At 28.6% G+C, this 23,686-nt stretch overlaps 1 protein-coding gene across 3 annotated transcripts; it reads left to right on the forward strand.

The window, feature by feature from the left end:
• The first annotated feature begins 8,196 nt into the window (after positions 1–8,196).
• On the forward strand, positions 8,197–17,606 carry LOC129606986 (myb-like protein AA). 3 transcript variants are annotated; one of them, XM_055517656.1, is made up of 7 exons: positions 8,197–8,239; positions 13,062–13,185; positions 14,059–14,121; positions 14,248–14,410; positions 14,471–14,615; positions 14,673–15,209; positions 15,270–17,606. In XM_055517656.1, exons 2-7 carry the CDS (start codon positions 13,082–13,084, stop codon positions 17,597–17,599), a joined length of 3,342 nt encoding a protein of 1,113 aa, XP_055373631.1. In that variant the 5' UTR covers positions 8,197–8,239; positions 13,062–13,081; the 3' UTR covers positions 17,600–17,606. The 3 variants fall into 3 exon arrangements, with proteins under 3 accessions (XP_055373631.1, XP_055373629.1, XP_055373630.1); XM_055517654.1 differs by having other exon boundaries at positions 14,471–15,209; XM_055517655.1 differs by lacking the exon at positions 8,197–8,239 and adding an exon at positions 12,649–12,667 and having other exon boundaries at positions 14,471–15,209.
• The last annotated feature ends 6,080 nt before the right edge of the window (positions 17,607–23,686 follow it).

Here is a 23,686-nt window from a genome sequence, read left to right on the forward strand (position 1 = left end):
CCGCTTGAAATGCTGTTTTCATAAATCACTAAAAATGTCTTAGCAGATTTTTATATAGCAAGTCCACAAAATTAAATAATGCAAAAAAAAAAATTAAAGAAATGAAAAGGATATCATAATAAAATTTATTTTGTGGAAAAATAGTAGGTCATGGGGCTCTTTGGTTACTCTTTTTTTTCGCTTTTTATCTCCTCAACTTCTCTTTAACAATAAAATTTTGATGATTTTACAAAAGGGAAACGTGAAATTTAACCGGCAATAAATGATTTTAATACCTACGTTCTACCCTAACAAAAATAATATTTTTATATTATGACTACTTCCTTCTTTTCAACAAAATAATTAGTAATACGAATACCTTTAAAAGGAGTTAAATAATTAATAGGATTCCATTTATGTGGTGTTCTATTTTTTACTTTTTTCAGAAAAGGTAGGTAATTGAATTTTATACAACTGAAATATGAGAATATTAAAAAAAATTGTAATTTTTCCTTTATCTATTTATATACAGAATTTTATATAAATAAAGTTGGATCAAACCAATGGTTTGTATTGTAGCACTTTTCCCTCAACAAGTGAAAATTCTGCTTTTAAAATACAGTCTATGTATACCTATCACACTATTAAAATTATTTTCATTCATATACAAAACTATTTCTGGAATTTCATATATTTAGGATGAACTATGCAGTCTTTGAAATAAAGCAAAAATTAATATAAAGTGGGGTTAACATAATGCTCGATTTTAAGTATTAATTGTGTGAGTTAAGAAAAATAATTATATTTTTTAATGTCATGGAATGTACCGTTAGCTTTTTGCGTTTATAGAAATTTGAAAAATTTTGCGGTTTCGGAAATATAAGGTGTCAAAAATTAAAATTTTACAAATTTCAAGAGCCAATAACTTGAGAGGGGGTGGAGATGGAGAAAAATTTTCTTCTAACGAAATGAACTATTTGTTGATACCTAAAAGTCCCTAAAAGCTCAAGCTTCTACAGGCTGGGGTCTAGAAGAAAAACGACATCAAAAATTTGGAAAAAAAGGACTTTAGATAAAGGTAAATTTGGATGGCCATTTTGTTTTTCTAAAGTTTAATTATAGAACACCGCGCTAGGGGAAGCAAAGCGCTGCCTTTCTACGTTTGCAAAATTTCAAAAATGCATATGGTTTAATTGCAACAAATATTTAAAAAAATCCATTTTTAGGGTTTTGGGAGGGTATAACTTCTAGAGGGGTGGAGATAGGTAAAAATTTTGTTCTACGGAAATAAGTTCCTAGTAAAGATCTATGTACCTATTAAATTTCAGTTTTCTATCTTTAAGGATGTAGAAGTTTTGTAAACAGACACACGGACAGACGGACGGACGGATAGAGTGAAACTAACAAGCACTTTTTTTCAAAAAATGTTTGGAAAAGTGCTAAAAAGGCTTCGTAGTTTCTGTACCTATTTTACTCCTATTAACATGTTATACCGAATAAACGAAAACTAAGTGAATTTATTACATAAAATTTTTCATTTAATCGGCATCTTAATTTTTCGTTAAAATTCATTTGAAAATCAAAATTATTTCTAGTAAAACTTTATACTGTTCCGCAGAATACAATAAAGAGATTCGCAGATCTAAGAAGAAGACATGGCGAGCCTTCTATGGAGACATTCAAGAGGTCCCTGCAGCCTTTCGTCTCCTTAGGGCGCTTTCTAAAGATCACGCGAATGGCATTGGTATGCTCCGGAAGGACGATGGTTTTTTCACTGACAATGCCGGGAAATCCGCAATGATTCTCCTCAAGACGAACTTTTCGGACTGCGAGTTGTGGCAAACAGAATCCCACGAGAACTGTGAGCTCAACCCAATGGGCAGATGGGTGCCGAGAAGCTGGGTGCCGAGAAGCTGGGTTAGGAGGCTGTCTGGAAGAATCTTTGTCGGGGAGAGGGTCAGGTGGGCTGTAGAGTCCGTCAAGCCCTACAAGTTCCCTGGTTGAGATGAAATCTATCCCGGCATGTTGCAGGGGAGCTTGGTTATTAGCTATAGCATAGCTATTGCTATGGTCAAATTCCACAGAGTTGGAAGAGGGTGAGGGTGGTATTCATACCCAAAGCCAATCGCCCTGATACTCACCCAAAGTCATACCGGCCAATAAGTCCGACATCGTTTCTCTTGTAGTTGCTGGAGAAGAGGCTAGATGTGCACATGAGTGCCACACTCGAGGCGATCTCACCTTTACACGGAAAGCAATTCGTCTATCGGGCGGGAATATCTACCAAGATTGCCCTGCACCGCCTCGCTCAGGAGATAGAGAGAACGTTGGTGCCCTGAACTTCATACAGAACTGGACGTAAGTAGAGGGTTTGGCATTAACCCTGGAAAGGCAGTTATTGTACCATTTGCTAGGCGGCGGAAATGTGGTTTGTGCCCGTTGCTCCTGAAGGGTACAAACATTGGTCCTTCCAAGGAGGTCAAATATCTGGAAGTATTCCTGGAACAACGACTTAACTGGGGGCCTCGTCTTGATGGAGTCGCAGCTATGGCCGCCCGGGCTCTATGGGCTTCGACGAGGCTATATGGAAAAACGAGGGGTCTTAAATCTAAAATGGTCTACTGGACCTACACTACAATTGTTCGACCAATTGTAACCTATTCTTCTGTCAAATGGTGGCAGAAAGCTGAGCAGGCGACGGCACGGGCTGATCTCTCTCGATTACAGCGCTTCGCATGCCTTGGCGTAACGTGTGCCCTAAGCACATGCCCAACGGCCTCGATGGAGGCTCTCTTGAGCTAGGTCCCGCTTTATATTCACGTAAGAGGGGAGGCTATGAAGGAGTCACTGCGGATAAGATAATACAGAGAGCCAAAACTGGGTGAACTTAGGGGCCATCTAAACATTATTGCGGAAATCAGTGGCTTACATGACATAGGGATACCCTTGGATTTTGATCTGAGGGAGAGAAACATAGTAAGGCCATACGTTGTGGATCTAGCCATAAGATAGCTATAGGCCATAAAAGCAGATCTGGTACGGGGCGAGGGACCACAATTAACCCTTGGGGCCGTGGTCTTCTATACGGATGTATCCAAAACCAGGGAAGATGTGGGCGTGGGTGTGTGCGGTGAGCAGCATATTTATTATTGAGGTCCTCTCGTTTGATGTAGTAGGATTCAGGCTGCTGAAAGAATGCATGGACACCCTTGGCGTCCTGGCTTGGTACAACCAATTAACCTTGATGTGGGTGGACGTGATGTTCCAGGACACTAAGCGTGGACGGGAATGAGAGAGCTGATGGGCTTGTCAGGGAGGGAGCTGCGGCTTCTTTCATTGTGCCCTGAGTGAATGGGAGGACTGGGCCAGGGTTGAACACTGGAATGGTTGCCTGAACCTGTCGCACTCTAAGAAATTTGTGCATCCCCTGGGACTGGGGGGACGTGGTTTGACTATGCTCAGTCGTTCAAATTTGAGGACATTAGTGAGTGTTCTCACTGAACACCGCCTCTTGAGGGTCCATCTGAAAAGGATGGGCAGGGTAGCGGACGAAGTCTGCCGTTTATTCCTGAAGGATGAAACCATGGAACACTTACTGTGTGAGTGCGATGCGGTTGCTCGCCTGCTACTGAGATGCTTCGTTTGGGGGTGGTCTTTGTGACCCCGGGGAGGATTTCGCAGCTGGATGTGGCTGCCGTACTGCCATTTGTCAGGGGCTTAGGTATAGAGCTAGTGCAGGTGGGGATGGGAATCACAAAAAATCCTATGAGTCGACGTGAGGAGGGTCTAAGGTCCCCGGTCCCCGTGAGGGAAAAAACAAAAACTAAAAAAAATAATATGTTTACCTTTTATTGACTTTCTTTTTTGAGATTATTTTTGTATTGATGTTGAACAATTATTATATTTTTATACAACTAAAAATATCGAAAAAAAACTCTGAGGTAATCTTTTAACTTTTTGATATTTTAATGTAGATGGAAAATGCGCCGTAATATATGCAAGAATTTAAGAAAATTTCCTATTTTTTTCCTTTACTCCCAATTCACTTAAATCACATCATACGGTTAAATTCTCTTTTAAAACTTTGATCAATATCTTAATGTTAGTTATAAATTGTTTTATATTATTCCTCAGTTATATTATGAGAAGAATACTTTTGAAAATGACCAAGCTATTATAAACAAGCTCGATGTCAATCTCATCAAAAATCTGACGTGGGTAGCACATAACCTTCTTTCCAAATTTTAGGGCATTAGTAAGCTTATAGTTAACATACCTAGAAAAATGTAGATTTAACTCTTAGTGGAGTTCCGCTTTGTGCTACCAGAATTCCTTGAAATGCTTACCAGTTAGTTTCGGTAACAACCAGAACTCAAATATTAAATTTCAAGAAATTCCATCAATTCGTTCCGTAGATATGGTAAAAAATGTAAAATCGGCCCTCAGATCAGTTTCCGAGCTCTGATATTTCCAAAAAATTTATATGTTCATTGTTTTAATGCGAAGAATTTAAATATTAAATTTCAATTGATTATTTCTTTTTATGTACGCAAAAATGTGTATTTGCCCTGTAGTAAACGTCCAGTTGCTGATGCCTGATTTCTTCCAAAAGTTAGGTGATTTCGCGGACGGTCGAGCGAAGCTTATAATGAAATTTCCAGTAAATCTGTTGAATATTTTTTTCATAGCAATCAAAAATGTAAAACAGGCCTGATATATGAAGTAACTGACTAAAAAGTGCAGTTCTCGAGGCCTGATAAATCCCAAAGGTTGATCAATTCAAAAGTTGATATAGATTTAAGACACTATGCCATAATTATGTTCAACATCATAATTTCAAAATTTTACTTAAATTTCATCAGAGTAACTTCGCGAGCTTCATTATTATAAATAAATAAAAACGGGAAAAAATGTGCTGAAGCAACGTAGAAAAACTATGAATAAATTATTTTACAATATACATGTATTAGCTTAAATAATATAACTAAGGATTTTATTTTAAGTTTCTTCCCGTTTTTAATATTCCAGTTAAAGCTTACATTAATTTTAAATTGTATTCATTACAAAGAAGAAAAAAAATTTCCAGAAGAAAATTCTCCAAATTCTACAATAAAAAATATATTCCGAATATAATCCAATTTTTAAGTTCCTTTTAATTACTTTACAGGTTTTCATTCTCAGAATACGGAAAAACATCGAAAATATCCTTTCATTGTTATACAAAGAATTTATTTACGTTTTATATTTACTAAGAAACTCTCTTTAATATCTCGAAAATTCGCCTTTAATTAAATAGTAAGTAACTCGCTGTTAAAATCAACAACATTAAACAATACTAATATGTATAACAAAAATAATTTGTAAATTCATGTAAATAAATATACACAACATTGTATTTGCATATTTAAAAAGAAATAATAAGTAATTTGAATAAAAATTTCCTAGACAGAGAGACCTTGTAAATAATTAACTATACACGTATACCATTTCAATTTATATTTTCTTAAATAAGGGTAATTTATAACTTATATACATATATATACATTACGTATAATATGTATAATGTACATATTGTATATGTAAGGATTTGAAAAATATTTATTGCATACTGGTATATATCATTTTTGAATAATTCCGTTATTATACTTTTTTCACAAATTACCATGTTATTGATTAATAATTACAATTTTATTTGAAGGTCAAATTGAGGGTTTAAAAAAATTCAGTTTTTTCGGAAGAGAATAAAATAATAAATATAATATTAAGCTCTTGAAATTTGTACAAAATGCTTTGAAATTTTTGATTGTAAAAATAGACTGAGTGTTGTTGAGTTTATTTATTTTTATTTAAATTTAGGTACTTATGTTTTCGATGGTATACGGGCAGCTTACTAATATTTTTTAATTTCAGTAAAGTATTGAAGAAGTAAATTAGGAAATCGAGAATGAAAACGTTGTCAATCTATTAAGAAACGTTGAAGAGTATACAAAATAAGGGTAATAATTTCATTGAAATATAAGGATTAATCCCGTGATGTGGTATTAAAAACAAAAGTATAATCTCGATAACCTATTAGATAATATAATAACGCGACGATTTCTTTCTGTGCTTAACTTTAATTAGTAGTTTTAGTTCATTGCAACCAAGAATGATATCTTTTGTATCCATAGTGAACAAAACGAATTGTAACAAATTTTAAAATTTTCTCTTTGCTTGAAAACATTTCGTAATATAAGAAGAGTTCATTTCAGTTACCTTAAGCTTACACAAACACACAAAAAAAATTAAAAATATTATACAAATTAATATCAGTGTTCTGAAATATTGGCATAAAGGTAAATATATTCCAAGTAAGAAACTTGGAGGATCGTTACCTAAAGTCTGCAATTCTGTTCAATATGTTTGGCAGAATTAATTTTAAGATTAATTTTGTATGTACTCAATTTTCGACAATTTCGCACGAAACTTAAAATTTTTCACGAATTTAAAATATCAAATAATAAATTGAAATTCTTAAATTTTTAAAAAAGTTAGTGATCATTCAATATCAAATGGAAAAATTAATTTCAAAATTAAATTCCATTATTAAAAAAAAAAACCGACGTAATCATTTCAGATGTACGCTGTACTTTCCACTTTACACTGTGTTACTTGTTTACATTTCGATACATCTATGACATTCTATATTTTATTACATTATAGGTTACTCTACCTGTAATATAATAACAGTAGTAATTTTTTGGTTCATTATGAAATCGTTTTAAAATTATTAAGCAAGGCAGATAATATACATACGTACAAAAAAATAGAGTCCATAATAATTCCAATTGCACAGATTACATTAAGGTCTCCTTGGTGAGGTATTATGATTCAATTTTATGGGTTTGTGATACAACTACTATCTATTCAGCAAAAATTTCCAGTATAGATTTTAAACGGAACACTGTTCAGTATTGGAAATTTTGTTACACAGTATCAACAGCTACAACTTTTTTTTACCATTGACATATCAAGGATTTGAACTTTATATTTTTTAATAGAAATATAAATCCTTTTACAATTATAAATATTACTCCTACTACTATTTTATATATGGGCTGATAGAATAAGAGCTAAAATAAAGCATCACACACCATTGAGTTATAAACATTAACGCAAATGGAATCTGAATGAAAATCCTAAATTAAGACTACTGGAGACATTTCGCCAACTCGAAATTTCATGTTATGTCTCTCTGTGGCACAAATCAGTATGTGAGTAAATGTTACCTTTTCTGTTATAGCCTTATCTAAAGCAACAATAATGTTGCTTATGTGCATTCCTATATAAAAGTTGTCTAAGAAAAATATTATTCAATTCAATTAACATAATTATAATAGCAATTGAATTCAATGACAAAGGACAGGATTCTCTTTAGTTATGAATAATAAAGTTTCTTCCTAAAAGTGAAGCAAATTTTTTCCTAACCATTGATTGAAAATCAACCTCATAACACTGTTAGAATAAAATTGATATATTCAAATTATAATACCTACAGAATTTACAAACATTTCAATTTTCTCTGCAAGTTTGTATATAGATAACGTAAAGTATCTTTTTCCTGTACAAAATGAAAAACAAAAAAAGAAAATCAATCAAGGTACCATTTCGTACCCTGTACGATTATTGAATTTTAGTTTTCTAGTCACTATTAAAATTCTTCTTTTATAATCATATTTGTTTTGCTTGACTTCTTCGTTTTAAAAATTACTTTTGAAAAAAAAACTGAAACACAAAAACAAACTTTTATAGATTTTTTCATTTAGTTTATTTCAGCTGCTCAACTAAAATAGTTGAACGATAAAATTTCAAAATACTACCAAAAAAAAAAAAATTAATTCGACAAAAAAAATTATTCACATTCAGCTTTATTAATTTAATATTGTGCAACAGTGGTATTTAAAATTTTACAATAATAATTTAGTCCTTCTCCTTGTTCTCTTTTTTTTTTGTATCACATACTTTATTACACTTTACGAAACAAAAAAACAAAAATATTGTGCACAAATTTAGTAACCGTTGTAATTTTAATGGAATTAACTGCGTTACAGCTAGTAAAAAAATTAAAAAAAAGGAAAGTAAAAAAAAAAAACTAAAAATATTTTTTATAAAATTTACAAAGTGTTAGATGCTTTTAATTGAATAAACGTACAACTATGTATATCACATAAATAAAACAGTACCTGTACAAAATTTTCATTGAAATTAAAATTCAACAATGGTGGTTTAATTTCCTTTTTTTTTTCAAAATGTAACAAAAAAAAAAGAAAAGCATTAAATTTTTTATGTTATTGTTAGTGTTTACCGTTTTCTGTTTTTATATTTTATTACTCGTACTTAAAAAATTCCCAACTGCAATATTTTTATATAAGTATACCATTTTTAAATATTTATATACCATATATGTATGTACATTATGAAAATATGGCAATAATTCTAATTTTCTACTCAAATTGAAAATGTACACATATTTTATGTATATATAGCAATGTGAACAATATAATAATAATAATAAAAATATTCTCGTCGTTCAAGAGAAAGGAAATACAAAAATAATAAAATAAAATATTGAGCGAAAAATAATATAAAAAATTTTTTTAAAAGCATTGTTGTCCCATTTCTAAGGACACTCAAATAATATCACATAAAAATAGTAGAAGTGTTAAGTATAGTTTTATGCAATTTCAAAAAAAATAATAAAAAATTTAAAAAATATAGAAATTAAAAAATAAGAGAAAAAAACGAAAAAAAAAAAATAGATGTGAGAATGAAAAAATATAATGGAAAAATCATAAGTTATAAGGAAGCACTTAAAAATTGCACTGACCTACAAAAATATTTTGAATGTACATAATATTGTACATTTATGTGTGTACATGTGTGTTTATTTAAAAAAAGAAAAAACAATAAAATTATTTCAATTTTGTTATATCCTTATAAAAATGCATTGTTTTGTTTTTCTTTTTTCTTTTCCCAATTTAGAAAGTACCTAAGGTACCAACTAACATTGAAGTCGTATTACTTTTATTTGAATTCTAATAATAATATATTCGCAATTCTATACATGGTGTATATATAAGTATATTATAATATAGATGAAACAACTTGTAACAAAATAACAAAAAGAAAAAATAGAAAACAATAACATTCCTATAAAAATCAATAGTTTAACAGTTATTCTTTTCTTCTATACAGTTATTTTTGTGATAAAACTTGTAAAATGTAACCCATATACGTGCGATTTGATAAACAACAATGCTGCTGCTATGCTATAACAGACGACACAAACATAAAAATCACAATTCACAATGAATATATTATTATTTTATATGTAGTCATACATATGTATGTACTTGCACACATTCATAATAGAAACATAAAATATATAATATTATGTACATATAAATGAACATGTGTACCTTTCAATCAGGTGTATGTACAATAAATTGTATAGCTACTCTTACACATTTACTATCGCATTATTTTATATTAATGCACGTATACACCTATGTATATTAAGTTACTTATATTTACCTTTACCTGTATCCATATCAGGTGGGCATACATACAATCATGATAGGTACTATACACACAACATCACACAGAATATATACTTAAAAGAATAACATATTGCTTAATACTATTTTTTTATTTCTTTTTTTTTTTTACTTTTTGGTAGAAGCAATAACATACAGGAAATTCTACGGGTGCAATAAGAATATTAGAAATTTTAAAAATAAAATGAGTGTAAAGGTGTTTTACCACCTGTCTTATAGTATACACTTTATGTATAGAAACACACAAAATAAAAAATAAAAATAAACCTAATAAGTGGGGTTGATTCATAACAGTATTTTTATTATTTTTTTTTTGTTTAGCGTTTTTGTTGTTTCTCTTATTTTGTTTCAGCTATTTATTTACTATTTTTATTTGTTTTGTTTCTGTATTGTTCTGCCATACTTTTCATCAATTTGTTTACAGACGTGATCATATAATTACCAACTCCTTAAAGAATAATAATTTTGTTTGTTTGTACTTATAGGGTCGAAAACGTTCGTTCACGTTTAGTAATTATGAACTAAGTGGAAATTATATTTGTGTTTTTTTTTGTTTAGTTTATATTTTATCTTTACAAGTGATTAAAAGATTAATTTCATAGGATACTTAATCCGTTCAATATAGAAGTTTGTCCAAAGTAAGTGTTTAAGTTGTGATTATTTTTATTTAGTTTTCCTAGTGAAATTTAAATTTTACGAGTATGTAGTTTATTTTCATATATGCGAATTATTTTCTAAAAGCCCATTTATAAATTTTTTTGGTTAGAAAAATTCTTTGGCATCGAAAGAAGGTGCGAAAACACAATTAATGTAATAATTATGAGACAATCATAAGTCGTTATTAAAGTTTTCTAGAGATATTTGAGCACAAAGTTGCTTTAAATGAATTTGAGTACAAAGACCTGGCAAAAAATGGAGCTATAAGAATTTAGAATATGGTATATAACTTCTTACTTTTGATTCTTAACTCCAGTTACATTTTATTTGAGGCTCAATTTTTTTATTTTAGCAGATTTGTAATTTGGTAACTGAGAGACTTATTATTTACTAAATTTTCATAGTTTATTTATAAATACAATTGGAAAATAAATAAATACAATATAGAAACTAAATAGTATATATACTAATTTATAGTTATAAATCATAAAAATATTGTCGTTTTATTATGTAATTAATAGTTATGTATTACATACATACTTGCATACTTTTATACATGTATTATCTACATACGTTCTTAATCATATATTTAAAAATTTTCGTTTTTATACCAGATAAAGTGGTTCGAACTCAAAAGAATTTAAAGTTATGCGAAAGGTACAAGTTACTAGAACTTCGATGTGTACACTTGACGCATAATATTTATATTTCAAATAGCTACGTATTTTAAGACAACATGAAAATATGAATAAAAATAATTTTATTCAATATACTATCTTAATATTTATGATATAAAATTCAGTTTTCAATCCTTTTGTTATTGAATAACATTTTTAAACGGAAACTGATAAAAATTTGTATATCTTTAAATAAGATATACAAATTTTTATGTGTGCCTCAGTTCTATGATTATGAATTGAAGCTGATTTTGACTATTTTGTAATTAATTGTTTCAAATCAATATAAATCATAGAGATCTCATAAAACTTTTCAAAAATATTAAGCATGTATGTATGTATGTATATGCAATTTAACTCTTTCCCGCATATTGCTTATGTATATAAACAAACATGATACATTATAAAAACTATGAGAGAATAATGACATTTTATATAAAGATTGTACATATAAATATTAATATACAATCTTGTAGTATTATATGCCTTAAATACATAAAACAAAAAATTTCTAGGACATTTTTTTTATTAAAAATATTTTTGTCTGTATTATAAACACGTGATTAAATGTGACTGTCTATAATATTTGCGAAAGAAACAGCAAAAATTTTGTAAAAACTATGTAATGAAATAATTTCATTGCCAAGAATAATGTAGGTTCTACATAATCTAAATGATTGTATTCTACTTCTATAAATAATATATCTAAATATTATAATCTAGGTTAAACAATAAAATAAAAGTATAATTTTATTTTTGACATGAAAGTTTGACAATGCGTAAAAATAGTTTTATTTTTATATAATTTAGGTAATGTTTATATTTACATTTTAGGTTTTATTTTTGTTATTGGAAAATATAAAGGCTTGGTTTTAGTTCTAGTTTTTTAACTTCATATTTCTATAAGGAGCTTCTGAATAAGTCAAAAAGAATTCCGTATACTAAGGATTAAATTACTCGTTATAGCAAATATGCATATTAAATAACAAAAAATTAATTTATTCTTGAATTAAGCATTTGATTTTGACTTTACGGCTATAAATGTACAGGGTGGTAAAAATTATGGTCGACTCTGGGCCCTACTCCAGCGCACACAAAGTGTCAAAACTTTGAGGAAATCTTATAACTAAAGGAACCACAAAGTGGTTTTTACGACAAAAGAGAATATTTTTCTGTTTAAAAACTACAACTCGTTAAGGTAAAACTTAAATTCGAGTCTAAAATTTTTCAATGGGCCCAAAAAATTTTCAAAAATTTCATATAGTATTTCATATATTTTCATATTCTGACCATAAAATTTTTATAATTATTTTTTACAACTCCTACACATCAATTATTTAATAATTTGTGTACGTCTGTAGTTGAAAAGGACTAAACACAAAAATTTACTATATTTCTATTTCGAAATTGTTTTTGCTTTTTTTTTTTGTGTTTGTTATTTAGCATTTTTTGTTGCTTTTTTTTCTCAATGTATTTAACCATACAGAAATAAATATAATATAGTTCTGAGAAAAACTCTGCACTTAATTAAATAGCCTTATTTTAGTCGCCTTTTTTTAGTCGTATTTTGTACTATATTTGGTTTTTGTTCACAATACAACCAGTTAAGTCGATTATTAACCTTAAAAGAGGAATGAATAAGTAAATATAATATAGAAGGATTTTGAAAATAACAATTAGTTTGAATACTCGGTTGATAAAACGAGCATAAAGAATTAAAACAAATGATTTATTTTTAAATTTTATTCTATTTTACATGTAAGTTTCATGTGTTAATATTATTTATAAGTTTTTGTTGCAAACTAACCCATGTTTTCATAATTCTTTAAATTTAGTAGTTTAAAAATCATCCAATTTCTATTTTATAAACAATATTCGAGAGTCTTACACGATTCAAATTTTATTTATCTTGTGTATAGTGTAAGTATTCATTTAGTTACAATATTAAAAGTATTATGAAACATTAAGAATAACACGCCCCGTTAAATATATGTACGTGCTTATATGGAATTGTTTACCACAAACACTTCTAGACGAAACTATTTATGGTACCTGTTTATTATAAAACTTATGTTTAGAAAAATAAAAAAACCTTAAAAAAAAAAATTAATAATTTATTTTTAATTTTAAAAGATTTTTTTTTAATTTTTAGTTGGAGAACTTCTTATTTTTATGCCATCCGCATTTCCTGCAAAAATGTTCCCGAAAAGTGAACATACTGAACTAGACAATTATAAATTACAAGTGGAAATACTTCAACAAAAACTAGCGAAAAGGTAAAAAATATCATGAACATTTTTATTATTCTCTTTTTTCTATTTTATTTTTGTAATCTGCACATTGTTACTTTCATTATGTTCAAATATTTTTGAGGATTAATAATACCACCGTGAACTTATTTTTCATTATTTTTCGATTGTAGTTGCAACATGTAGCGTAATATTACAGGATAAGTAAAATATTCCAAAACAAAAGATTGTCTTTAAATTTTTCTCTAAGTAGCAATGTGTTATTTGTCGTACTAATTAAAAAATTTCAATATAATTGAATTAAATATTAAGAATGTAGTTTCTTAATTAAAAATAACTGAATTTAATAAAGCAAAATCACTTCAAAGAGACACAAATTGTTTCAAAGATTTTTGACTGCCCCGAGATGTTTTCGTTTACATTATTATGTTACTAAATGAAAAAATAGAGATTTTTATTTTGTTGCTCTATATTTTCATGAAAAATTTTCTTACTGAATTAAATGTCAATCGTGAAAAAATAATAGTCGCAACATGAACATGAAAGTTAATACTAGTTTTAATTAAATTTTTGAATACCTCAACATATTTTCTCTTACGAATTAAATAAAAGTAGTACAATAATTGAAATTAAATAGTACAGTTTCTTATTATCTTATTGAAAATCAACTTTAACACAAATATGAAACCATGACTTTTACCAAAATTTATCCTTTTGTAACTACGATTTTCCACAACATCTTTAATTCTTTAATATAAATTTTATTTTATCTTTAATTTTTGTGTTTTTTACTGCGGACATCAAAATAAATGTTACAAATTTTGTAAAAATTTTTTTTTTAAAATACTTTTTACGCTTTTCGATACAATTTCCAATGGCTAAAATTTATTAATTTTGCAGTGAAGAACAGCGTCAGCAACTTGAAGAAAAATTTGAAAAAATTCAAAAGAAAAGGAATGAGAAGTAAGTTTTTATAAGTTTTTTTGCAAGACAAAGAATAAAATTTATGACTATGTTTTTTTGTTATTATTTTATTTTCGTTTTTCTTTTTGTTACATTTCTAAATTGAAATTTTTAAAACTATTTAAGTGAAAAATCGATTAAAGCCAGAAGCCGAGCTAAATTTGAAGAATTTTTGGATAAACAAAGAGAGCGAAATGAAAGGAATAAAAAAATTATTCGGATGCTTGAACATATTGATCAGCAAGCCGCATTATTAGCACAAAGAAGTAGTCGACTGAAGGCAATGAAGGTGAAATTTATTTCAAATTTAAAGAATTACACTTGTTATAAAAGTTGATATATCTTTTAGCGCCAATATGAACTTTATTTTGCCAGATTATTACAATCGCAGGCTTTTAGAATCCAGCAAGCAGCCCGATATTCATTTTTGCCAATAAATCAATATCCGACTCTAACTCAGCCACATGATTATACTCCTATGCTGGAATCAAAAGGTAAAATACCAGACTTACCAGCAACAATGTTAGGTTCACAAAATACCTCTGGTTTAGGAAATATCCCAGCAATTACAACTATTCCAGCAACACCACCTGCTAATATTAGTCCCAGGGCACAAGCTCCAATTCAACCTATACCGATGCCAATGGAAATGAATAATTGGAATTATATGACTCAAAGTTATCCGGGTACAACTAAAGTTCAGAATCCAAATTTTATAGGCATAGCAAGTTCGGATATCGTTCCATCTTATAATAGTTTTCCATACAATATGCAACCTAACCCTTTAGAATTTTACAAAGGGACTGCATTGTATAATTATCCGAATCCAACAAAAGTAATTCAAAATAATGACATATCCCAACAACAGGCATGGGATTATCCAAGCTTCTCACAAAATAATAACGTAACAAGTAGTCCACGAAAACAACACTCTTATTCCAATTCTGGATACATGAAAAACAAACCGGATATAGATAATACAATAGCTTCACACAGAGCCTCACCTTCCATTCAAAGAACATTTAAAGATTACGATGCTGCGGACCAACCTCTAAAAAGTTTTTCAAAAAAAAATGTGAATGAACACGGTGAGTTATTGTTTTTGTAATGATTGAGCATTTTTCCTACAAACAATTATTTTCTTTTAGGGGCTACTAGAGGTGAATATAATTATTCTAAAGCTACCGAAGATGATTTAGATCTGCTAAAAAAATTAAATTTAAGAAATCGTATGAGAACCTTCAGTGATTCAAACGAAAATATATCTCAACCTGATGGAAATCAAGAACAATATTCTCGTAGTCATAGAGAGTCATATCTAGATCCATATGCCCCTGTATCACCAACTAACGACTTTGGAGGTCGATACGTCCCCAGATCTTCGCACTCTAGATCTTCTTCCGTGGAGAGTAAAGTTGCTGCGCCTTCGAATTTCAAGCAACCACAACAAGAAGATAATTATAGTTCCAGGGCAGAAGTAAGTGAAAGAGAACCCTTACAACCATATTCAAGGTTTTCTGATATGCAATCATCCGGTAAAAACATTAGTAGCGAGAGAACATCGAATGCATACCGGAATTCTGATAATACAGAATCCTCCCAGATATTGGGTGATGATATGCAAAGACAAGGTGATAATTTAAAACGTCCACAATACGCAGAAGTTCCAGCATCTAAACAATATAGTCAGCATCAGCAATATAACAGACAGAATTCTACATCAAATTTACCAAACATAAATACTATTCCAGCCTCTGATACAATAGGCAGTGCGAATGGCACTGTAATATCAAATAGTGATAAGATAATGTTACCTTCAAAAAATTACAAATCAAGTTTTTCAGCATATCCTGAAAATGGTCCGGACTTATCCTCACCACCCCATTATAATGATGATAGCAGTGCAGCTGATAAAAAACAACGACCAGCATTACTGAAAAAGATTCAAATACCTGACTATCTTTCGTCTAAAAGTAATGTTGAGAAAAGTGAACGTACTGATGCTGATATATATAAATTACATCAACCATCAGGTATGGATCCATCACCTATTCAATTTGCTAAGAAAGAAAAATTGAAGCTTGAAAATATTGAAAATGATATTTATGGTGACATCATAAATCCAGAAATTTCGATGTCTTCAGGTAATTCTAATAATGGAGTCTCACAAGTTCTAAGGCAACATCAAACACCAGCTGAAATTCTTGCACAAACTAATCAAAGTCGAAAACCAGTTATGGACACATTTAAACCGCAAGTATCAAGCTTTCAAAATGCTCCTCAACAACATGAAAATCAAATAGAAAAGTCGGATATAAGTGAAAAATCGTTAAAACATAAAATAGACCCTCCCAACCAAAGAAATCTAAACGTGAACTTGGAAAAACTTAAAATAAATGAGCCCGTTCAAAAGCAACAACATAACATACCCCCGACGCCACTAATGGAACATTCTCCGAAGATAAATAGACTGCCAGAAACTGCTATAAGGGAAAACATCACACCTAAACTTCAAGAAACTTCCCAAAATAAATTGGAGGAATATGAACCGACACCACAAGAAACCATTCCAGAATTCTCACAAAAAATGGAAACGCCAGAAGTTGAAAAAAGCCAAATAAACAGTAAACCAACATTTGATTATGATAATGCGCCTTCTGCAAATACCGAAAATTATGAACAGCAAGCAGAAACTCAAATAGACACTTTTAGTGGACAAGATCAATATCAAAGTGACGCAGATCCTTCAAACATTCAACCTAATATAGATAATCCGGAAATATACCCTGAAACCCAAAATTATATAGAACCTACTGAATCAAATGCCAATGTATACCAAGAAGATCAGCAACAATATGATAATACGCAAAACTACCAAGGGTATGATCAACAAAACTACGATCAAAACCAACAAAATCAATATGAAAATTATCAACCTGATAACAATTATCAAACCGATTACGACCCTAACACATATGACTACAGCGCTTATCAGCAGCAGGGTGATGGCACATATGCAGGGTATGACCCAAATCAACAATATTCTGAACAAGACTATGGTCAACAAGGATATCAGGATCCAAATTATTCAGATCAACAATACAATCAACAGGAGTATCCCAGTGAGCAAAATCAAATTGATCCAAATCAATACGATTATTCTCAGCAGAATGTTCCCACAGAAAATTACGAACAACAAGGTGTTATACAAGATCAATCACTAGTGCAAGAAAACAAGCCCGTTGTTGATCAACAACCCGAACCAAGTCCAATTCCTCCTCCTACAGCTCCACAAAATAACAGTAGTCCAAAAGGTCAGTCAAAATCTGTAAAGCCTATTTTAACTAAAGAAAAATCTGCAGACGCAAAAAAAAAACGAGTAAATTTTATTGATTCAAGTGACGAGAGTAGTAAAACCCAACAGCAGCAACAGCCTACAACTACTGATGAAAGTGACTTTGATTTTTCATCTCAATAAGATGGAAGTAACCATACAACATCTAGAATTTTGCTAATTCACTATGTAATAAAACTCAGCACTAATTAAAAAATGAAGAAATATAATTACAAGATTACAAAATATTAAGTTTCAAAAATTGTATAATAATTTATTACCAATTTTCACATAAATGTATCTTCCGCCCGCATATTCAATTATCCTATTTCGCATAAAAATAATATTGGTAAAACTAAAATACAAATTATATTAATATTGCAAAGCTAAACCCAATTGCGAAACGTAAATCTTCAAGACCTCATTATTAGATCTTTCGAGAATTAGAAAATTGGGGCTTTAATAATGAATATTCTTTAAATTTCGCATCACAAAACTCAAAAATACTGTAAATTTCACCTTGAATATAGCATCCAATTTTTTTTATTAAGGAATAAAAAAAAGATTCACAATCTGTAAAGCCTAAGCAACGCAATTTTCGGTTTGTTTGAATAAAGTTTAACATCCTTTAAATAAATACAGTCACAAATTTCGAACACAGAGCTAAACTAGTAAAAAGTAAAAATTAATATCAACCCATTAATTTTATAACCATATTTCTAAAATTAAAGGAAAAGAACTAAAATTTTATATAAAAATTGAAGATATAATAACACATAATAACTTTATGGTGTAGCTTTTGCTCCAAGTTTTTCTCATTTTCCAGTAATGCTTATTAATTAAATTCAAAATTTACTAGATAAAATTTGAGCATTGCTGTAAAGACACTAATTTCACATTAAACAAAAATGACCAAAATTAGATAAGTGAACCTGTTTGAGAATGTCACCATATCCTAAATTTTTGAAAACTGTAAAATTGAAAATTATAGTTACACCCTGCGATTAATATTTGAGGTTTTCAAAAATGGATAAAATCTTTGAAATTTTAATATTTTCTCAACAATGTAAAATTTCCCGTGATACCAAATCTCGCCAACATTTACCAAAATTACATTTAGTCTCAAATTAATATATTTTGTTCCACCAAAAAAGAAATGTTATAAAAATTCATAAAAGAACTTTTTTCCCTCTAACTGAAAATTTATCCTGCCAATGAAAGCTCCTGATGAAATTTTTGCTGTTCATGGTAAAAAAAGAACAAAAATAATACTGAATCCGGACCGTAATTTTTTATTTCCAATTCTGTATAAAAGGAATTTATGAACTTGATATGCTGAGCAAATAAAATTTCTATAATAGTTAATTGGCCCAAATCCAAATTTACTGAAAAAAATCTCAAAATAATATTGGTATGAGCAATTATATTGCAACATTTTAAGTTCTACAAATTCATACAAACGCAGGGATATCGAAAATATTATATTTTAAAAACGATTCTTTATTTGGGCTAATTTTACTTTTTTCTATTTTTAAATTTGTTGGTGAAAAAGAAAATTCCACTTATTGCTATTTGGCTAAGTTTAATAGGTTATGCACCAAATTTAACCACAAACATAATGTTTCTTAAATTAAGTAGAAGGGAAAAGTGGGATTGCAATGAAATCAAATTCGTTAATCGAATTGCACTAAGAATTTCTTTATAAATTAAGTTGAAGCATAATTTAAATAAATAAAAATATGTTTGTGTTGATTATTTGAAAGTGTTAGTATATTCCTTCGCGCTGACGTTAATTCATAGCATTTGGGTCTTGTGTTGCTTACGTTAACAGTGATAAGAAACTGCAATTTCAAACACAATGTATGTTTGTATGCAATTTATTTTTATAGCAAAAAATTTATTATTGTGTGCATTCTTAAACCTCTAAAAGCACTAAAAACGTAATTTATATTTTTAATTGTAATAATTTGATCTTTTGCAACGTAACAGATTTATTCTCATTAAATAAACGAGCTAACTTTGATTATTATTTACATTGAGCTTGTTATATCAAGTGAAGATCGTGATTTGAAGAAGTGATAGTACAAGTTTTAATTATTGAGAATACTAAAAGTACATAATATGTTTTTCTTAAGCATTATCTCCGAAATCCAATCCGACTGTGTATAAAATTAGAAACAGCCAACGTTAGAAGAAATCGATGGTCACTTGAATGAAGGTATAGTAATGGTAGTCCATTAAATTTGCGGAAATCCTTTGTTCTAATTATTAACATGTTTTAATTCACGGACAAACGAATCGAAGGTTCTTCTTTTGCAATATCTGGAAAAAAAAACAAACATTTTTAATTTCGTGTTTTTAATACCAAATTTCGTATTTTAAAATCATCACTTAAAAAAATTATTTTCTTTTATCTGTTTGTGTAATACAGCGCATCATAGGCATTCCAATTCATTTTATGAAGAAGAGCAGCAGCATATTTTTTTTTTTTAATTTTTAATTTAACTTCATAGCTTTTATTTGTAGCCGTTCTTTATAATTTTGCATATCATTTTATTTTTACGTTTTTTCTTTCGTGATATTCTAGGAGACCACGTGTTTAGGTCATAAATATGAGATCCAACACGTTTTTCAACTTTTTGAACATGTATTTTCATAATACTGAAAGAAAAAAAAAACAAAAAATATGTAGATATTTAAAAAAAAAATGCGAAATGAAAATTTTTACCATATTTTCATTTATAAAATGGAAAAACGACACTGTTATTACATACAGGTTAAATTTGAGAATGATGAATGGTCCGAGGTCATACAGATGAAAGTTTTTATGGTAAATTAAGTCCGAATTTTTCTTAAAATTCCTTTTAACTTATTTTCATTTCTTTTTTGTTTTTATTTTTTACATTTTATACGTTTTTACAGCGTGAATGGAATTTTTAATAGGATTCAAAATAATCTCTTTGGATATTGAAACAAACAAGGACAATATACACGCCATACATAATAGGAACAATAAAAATGTATTGTAATCATAATAGATAAGGAAACACTTATAAATTGTTTCAGTTTGAAAATTGGAAGCAGAAAAAAAATTTATGAAAAATGTGTGCATAAAATGTGTGTGCATGAAATTTTAACTTTTAAAATAAAATATAGAAAACTTTTATAAGGGAACATTTCTACTAAAAACTTCCGCGCGTTCAATGCTGTGTCCCAATTTATATAAGTGCATTTATGTATGCTTGGTAATTTCTATAGATAATTTAAAAGTTTAATAAATAAAAATTATATTTTTATTTAATTATATAACTTTAAATTTATTTTTTGGCACGAAACATAAATCAAATTAAAAAATTTTTAATTTCTATTTAAAGAAAAAACAAACTAATTTTATATTACTTGAGCGAAATAAGCCTGCAATTATTGAAAGAAACCAACATATTTTAATTTTTGAAGGCCGCAATAGATTGAAAACTGTAACATAAGTAAAATTATTTTTGAATCTATTATTTGCAAATATTTTAAATACAAGAATTTAAGACCAGTAATTTTTGTTCCTTAATCAATTTGTACGCTAACTGATTAAAATAAAATATTTATATAAATAAGGATCTCTTAAACATCGGTCTCGACAAGAACGTACGTAAACACACAAGAGCTATAATAATAAAATTTTAATAAATCAAATTTTTCTTCTCGTTTTCAAAAACGGAAATATACGAGTATGCAAGTATATCTTTTCTAATTTCTTTTCCTGACTGAAAAAAAAAATTAAAATGGAAATTTAAAATGACAAGTTTGAGATATTGGCTTTATTTTTCTGTATAACAGTATCAATAATTTGTATAACAGAGCTAGAGTAGTAAGTAACCTGTATTTACGGAATGACATGTAAAAGTAACCAAATTAATAAACGGGAGGCATTTTCATATGAAACATTCTTACATACCTAAGTATGGTAGCAGCAGTATCAAAAAATTTTTTGATTACATGATTTTTTTTTCACATTAAATTCAATATCGATAAAATAAATATATAGAAAATACACCACACATATTTATTTTATGTTACTACAAAGGAATGATTTCTTTTTCTTTTTCAAAAGGATTATTCAAACAAGTCATATTAATAAATCTTTGTCGTAAATCTTGATATCCTTCTTAGAATAAATAAACAAAACTGAAAATTGAACCCTTTTCATTCCTGCAAATTTTGTTGTTTTTGTTTTTTTTCATTTTTATTCATTCAACTTGTATGTTTATCAAAAAAATCGGGACCGCAGTAATACATGTTATATTATATGTATGTATGTGTAAGTATAAAAAATTTTATATTAGTTACCTGTATTTTATTTCTTCATCAAAACTTGTAACCATTTTGTACAAGCCTGATTTTACTTTGTAGGTGAATGTTTATTGATTATTTTCTAAATACTGTAAGTGATATTTTTCTGACGGATAAGAATTTTTTCTAAAGATTTACCAAAAAAAATAAAATAAAATTTTATTTCTATAAAAATAAATTAAAAAAAAAAAGCGTTGAATACGTATAGAAGATTTTCCTTTTCTTTTGAAACTCCAATAAGTTATTCTATTTTCATATCCTTATACGGTATACATAATATACACATACATGTACACAGTGAAACTCAATTTTAAAATTTGAGTTTTTTGTTGTTTTTGTTATTCGAATTTCCTTTATGTATTTTAAATTTCAAATTTATATTATTCTTATTTATATTTATGTATTTTATTTTGCTTTCCTTTCTGGTTTTCAATAAACAAGGATTCTTTATCTATTTTGGTTTACCTGTACATATATACATAAAATAAATAATTACACTGGAAAAACATATTGAAAATAATTTAAATTTTCATGTCTTGTATAGAATATAGAAAATATAATATATTATGAAATGAAAAGAAGGTTCAAATTAAAAAATTATATTAACGCATAATTTTTTGCTTATCCTTTTGGTTTCTTTCCAAATATAACAATACAAAACAAACCTAATATAAGTAGAATCGTGTACACTTTTATTAATCAAATGAAATCTAAATGTATATAATAATAAGCTTAAATATACACAGGTGTAATAATATAAATAAATCAGATCTGCTTTGTTATATAAAATTAAAATATGAAAATAATAAGGTACAATGCGTAGGTATGTGCAGCATTATTCATACAGCCTTTAGAAACAATTAACATTGAATTGGTTTGAAAGTATTTTGTTACTTTCAGTTTATTAAATAACTCATTTGAAATACAATGTTTTGTAAAAATTTTTTTCTTCATGATTATCAAGCATGCTTTCTTATATAGATCTCAAATACCTTCAATTTTCGAAGCAAACGAATTTGATGTCGACCTCAACAATATTTTAATTTTAAATAAAGACATGTAAAACTCAAGTGATATGTCGGAGGTTTATTAATTATTTTAAGATTAAAAAATAATTATTTCGTTTTTTGTTTTCGTTGTTATACCCGTGCAAAAATATATTTAAAGGGTGTATGGACACCCGGTGGAGGCCGAGGTATGGACACAATTGTATGTTTTTCATCAGCATACAATTCTGAGTTGATTTAGTTATGTCTGTTTGTTTGTTCGCATAAGCGGTAACTCAAACATAATTCACCAAATTTTCACAGATGATTTATAATAATAAATGCTAATAAACCCTATTAAAACTGGATATGATCAGTAATTCAGGCAGTATCAAAATTTTGCACAAATAAATATCAGTTATTTAGAGCCATTACTTTCTAAAAACATCATTGAGGAACCATTTAAGCTGCAGTGGCGAAATTGCGAGTTTCTATATAATTATCTATAGATTCTAATATTCTATAGATGAAATTCAATGAAACTTCAAAACTTTAAATAATTTTAAAATGGAGTACTACCTACAACCTCAAAATTGAGCACGAATTATTTGCATAACAATATTAAAAATCGTACAACCCGTACTGGCATTTATTTGTACCGGTATCGCAGAATTGAATTGACCAATTCTACTATTCGCGTTTCTCTTTTGCACTAAAAAGGGACAGATATAATTTTGTTTTGACTGTTTTCCTTTTCATTTTTTCTTCCTTTAATTTTTCATTCTGCAATTTTTGAACAGCCATTCTAATTAAAAAAGTTTAAAAATTTCCAATAACCTACGGAATAATCAAAAAACAAAAAAAAATCTTTGCCCTTGAAATTTTTTCTTTGTTAAAAAAG

The sequence above is a fragment of the Condylostylus longicornis genome, unplaced genomic scaffold (assembly GCF_029603195.1).
Source record: "Condylostylus longicornis isolate FDR11 unplaced genomic scaffold, ASM2960319v2 ptg000023l, whole genome shotgun sequence".
Taxonomy (NCBI): Eukaryota; Metazoa; Arthropoda; class Insecta; order Diptera; family Dolichopodidae; genus Condylostylus; species Condylostylus longicornis.

Coding starts and splice junctions, on each gene's coding strand:
- LOC129606986 (XM_055517654.1), top strand. CDS start 13,082: ATGCCATCCGCATTTCCTGCAAAAATGTTCCCGAAAAGTGAACATACT. Junction 13,186..14,058: donor CAACAAAAACTAGCGAAAAG/GTAAAAAATATC, acceptor TTAATTTTGCAG/TGAAGAACAGCGTCAGCAAC. Junction 15,210..15,269: donor AAAAAATGTGAATGAACACG/GTGAGTTATTGT, acceptor ATTTTCTTTTAG/GGGCTACTAGAGGTGAATAT.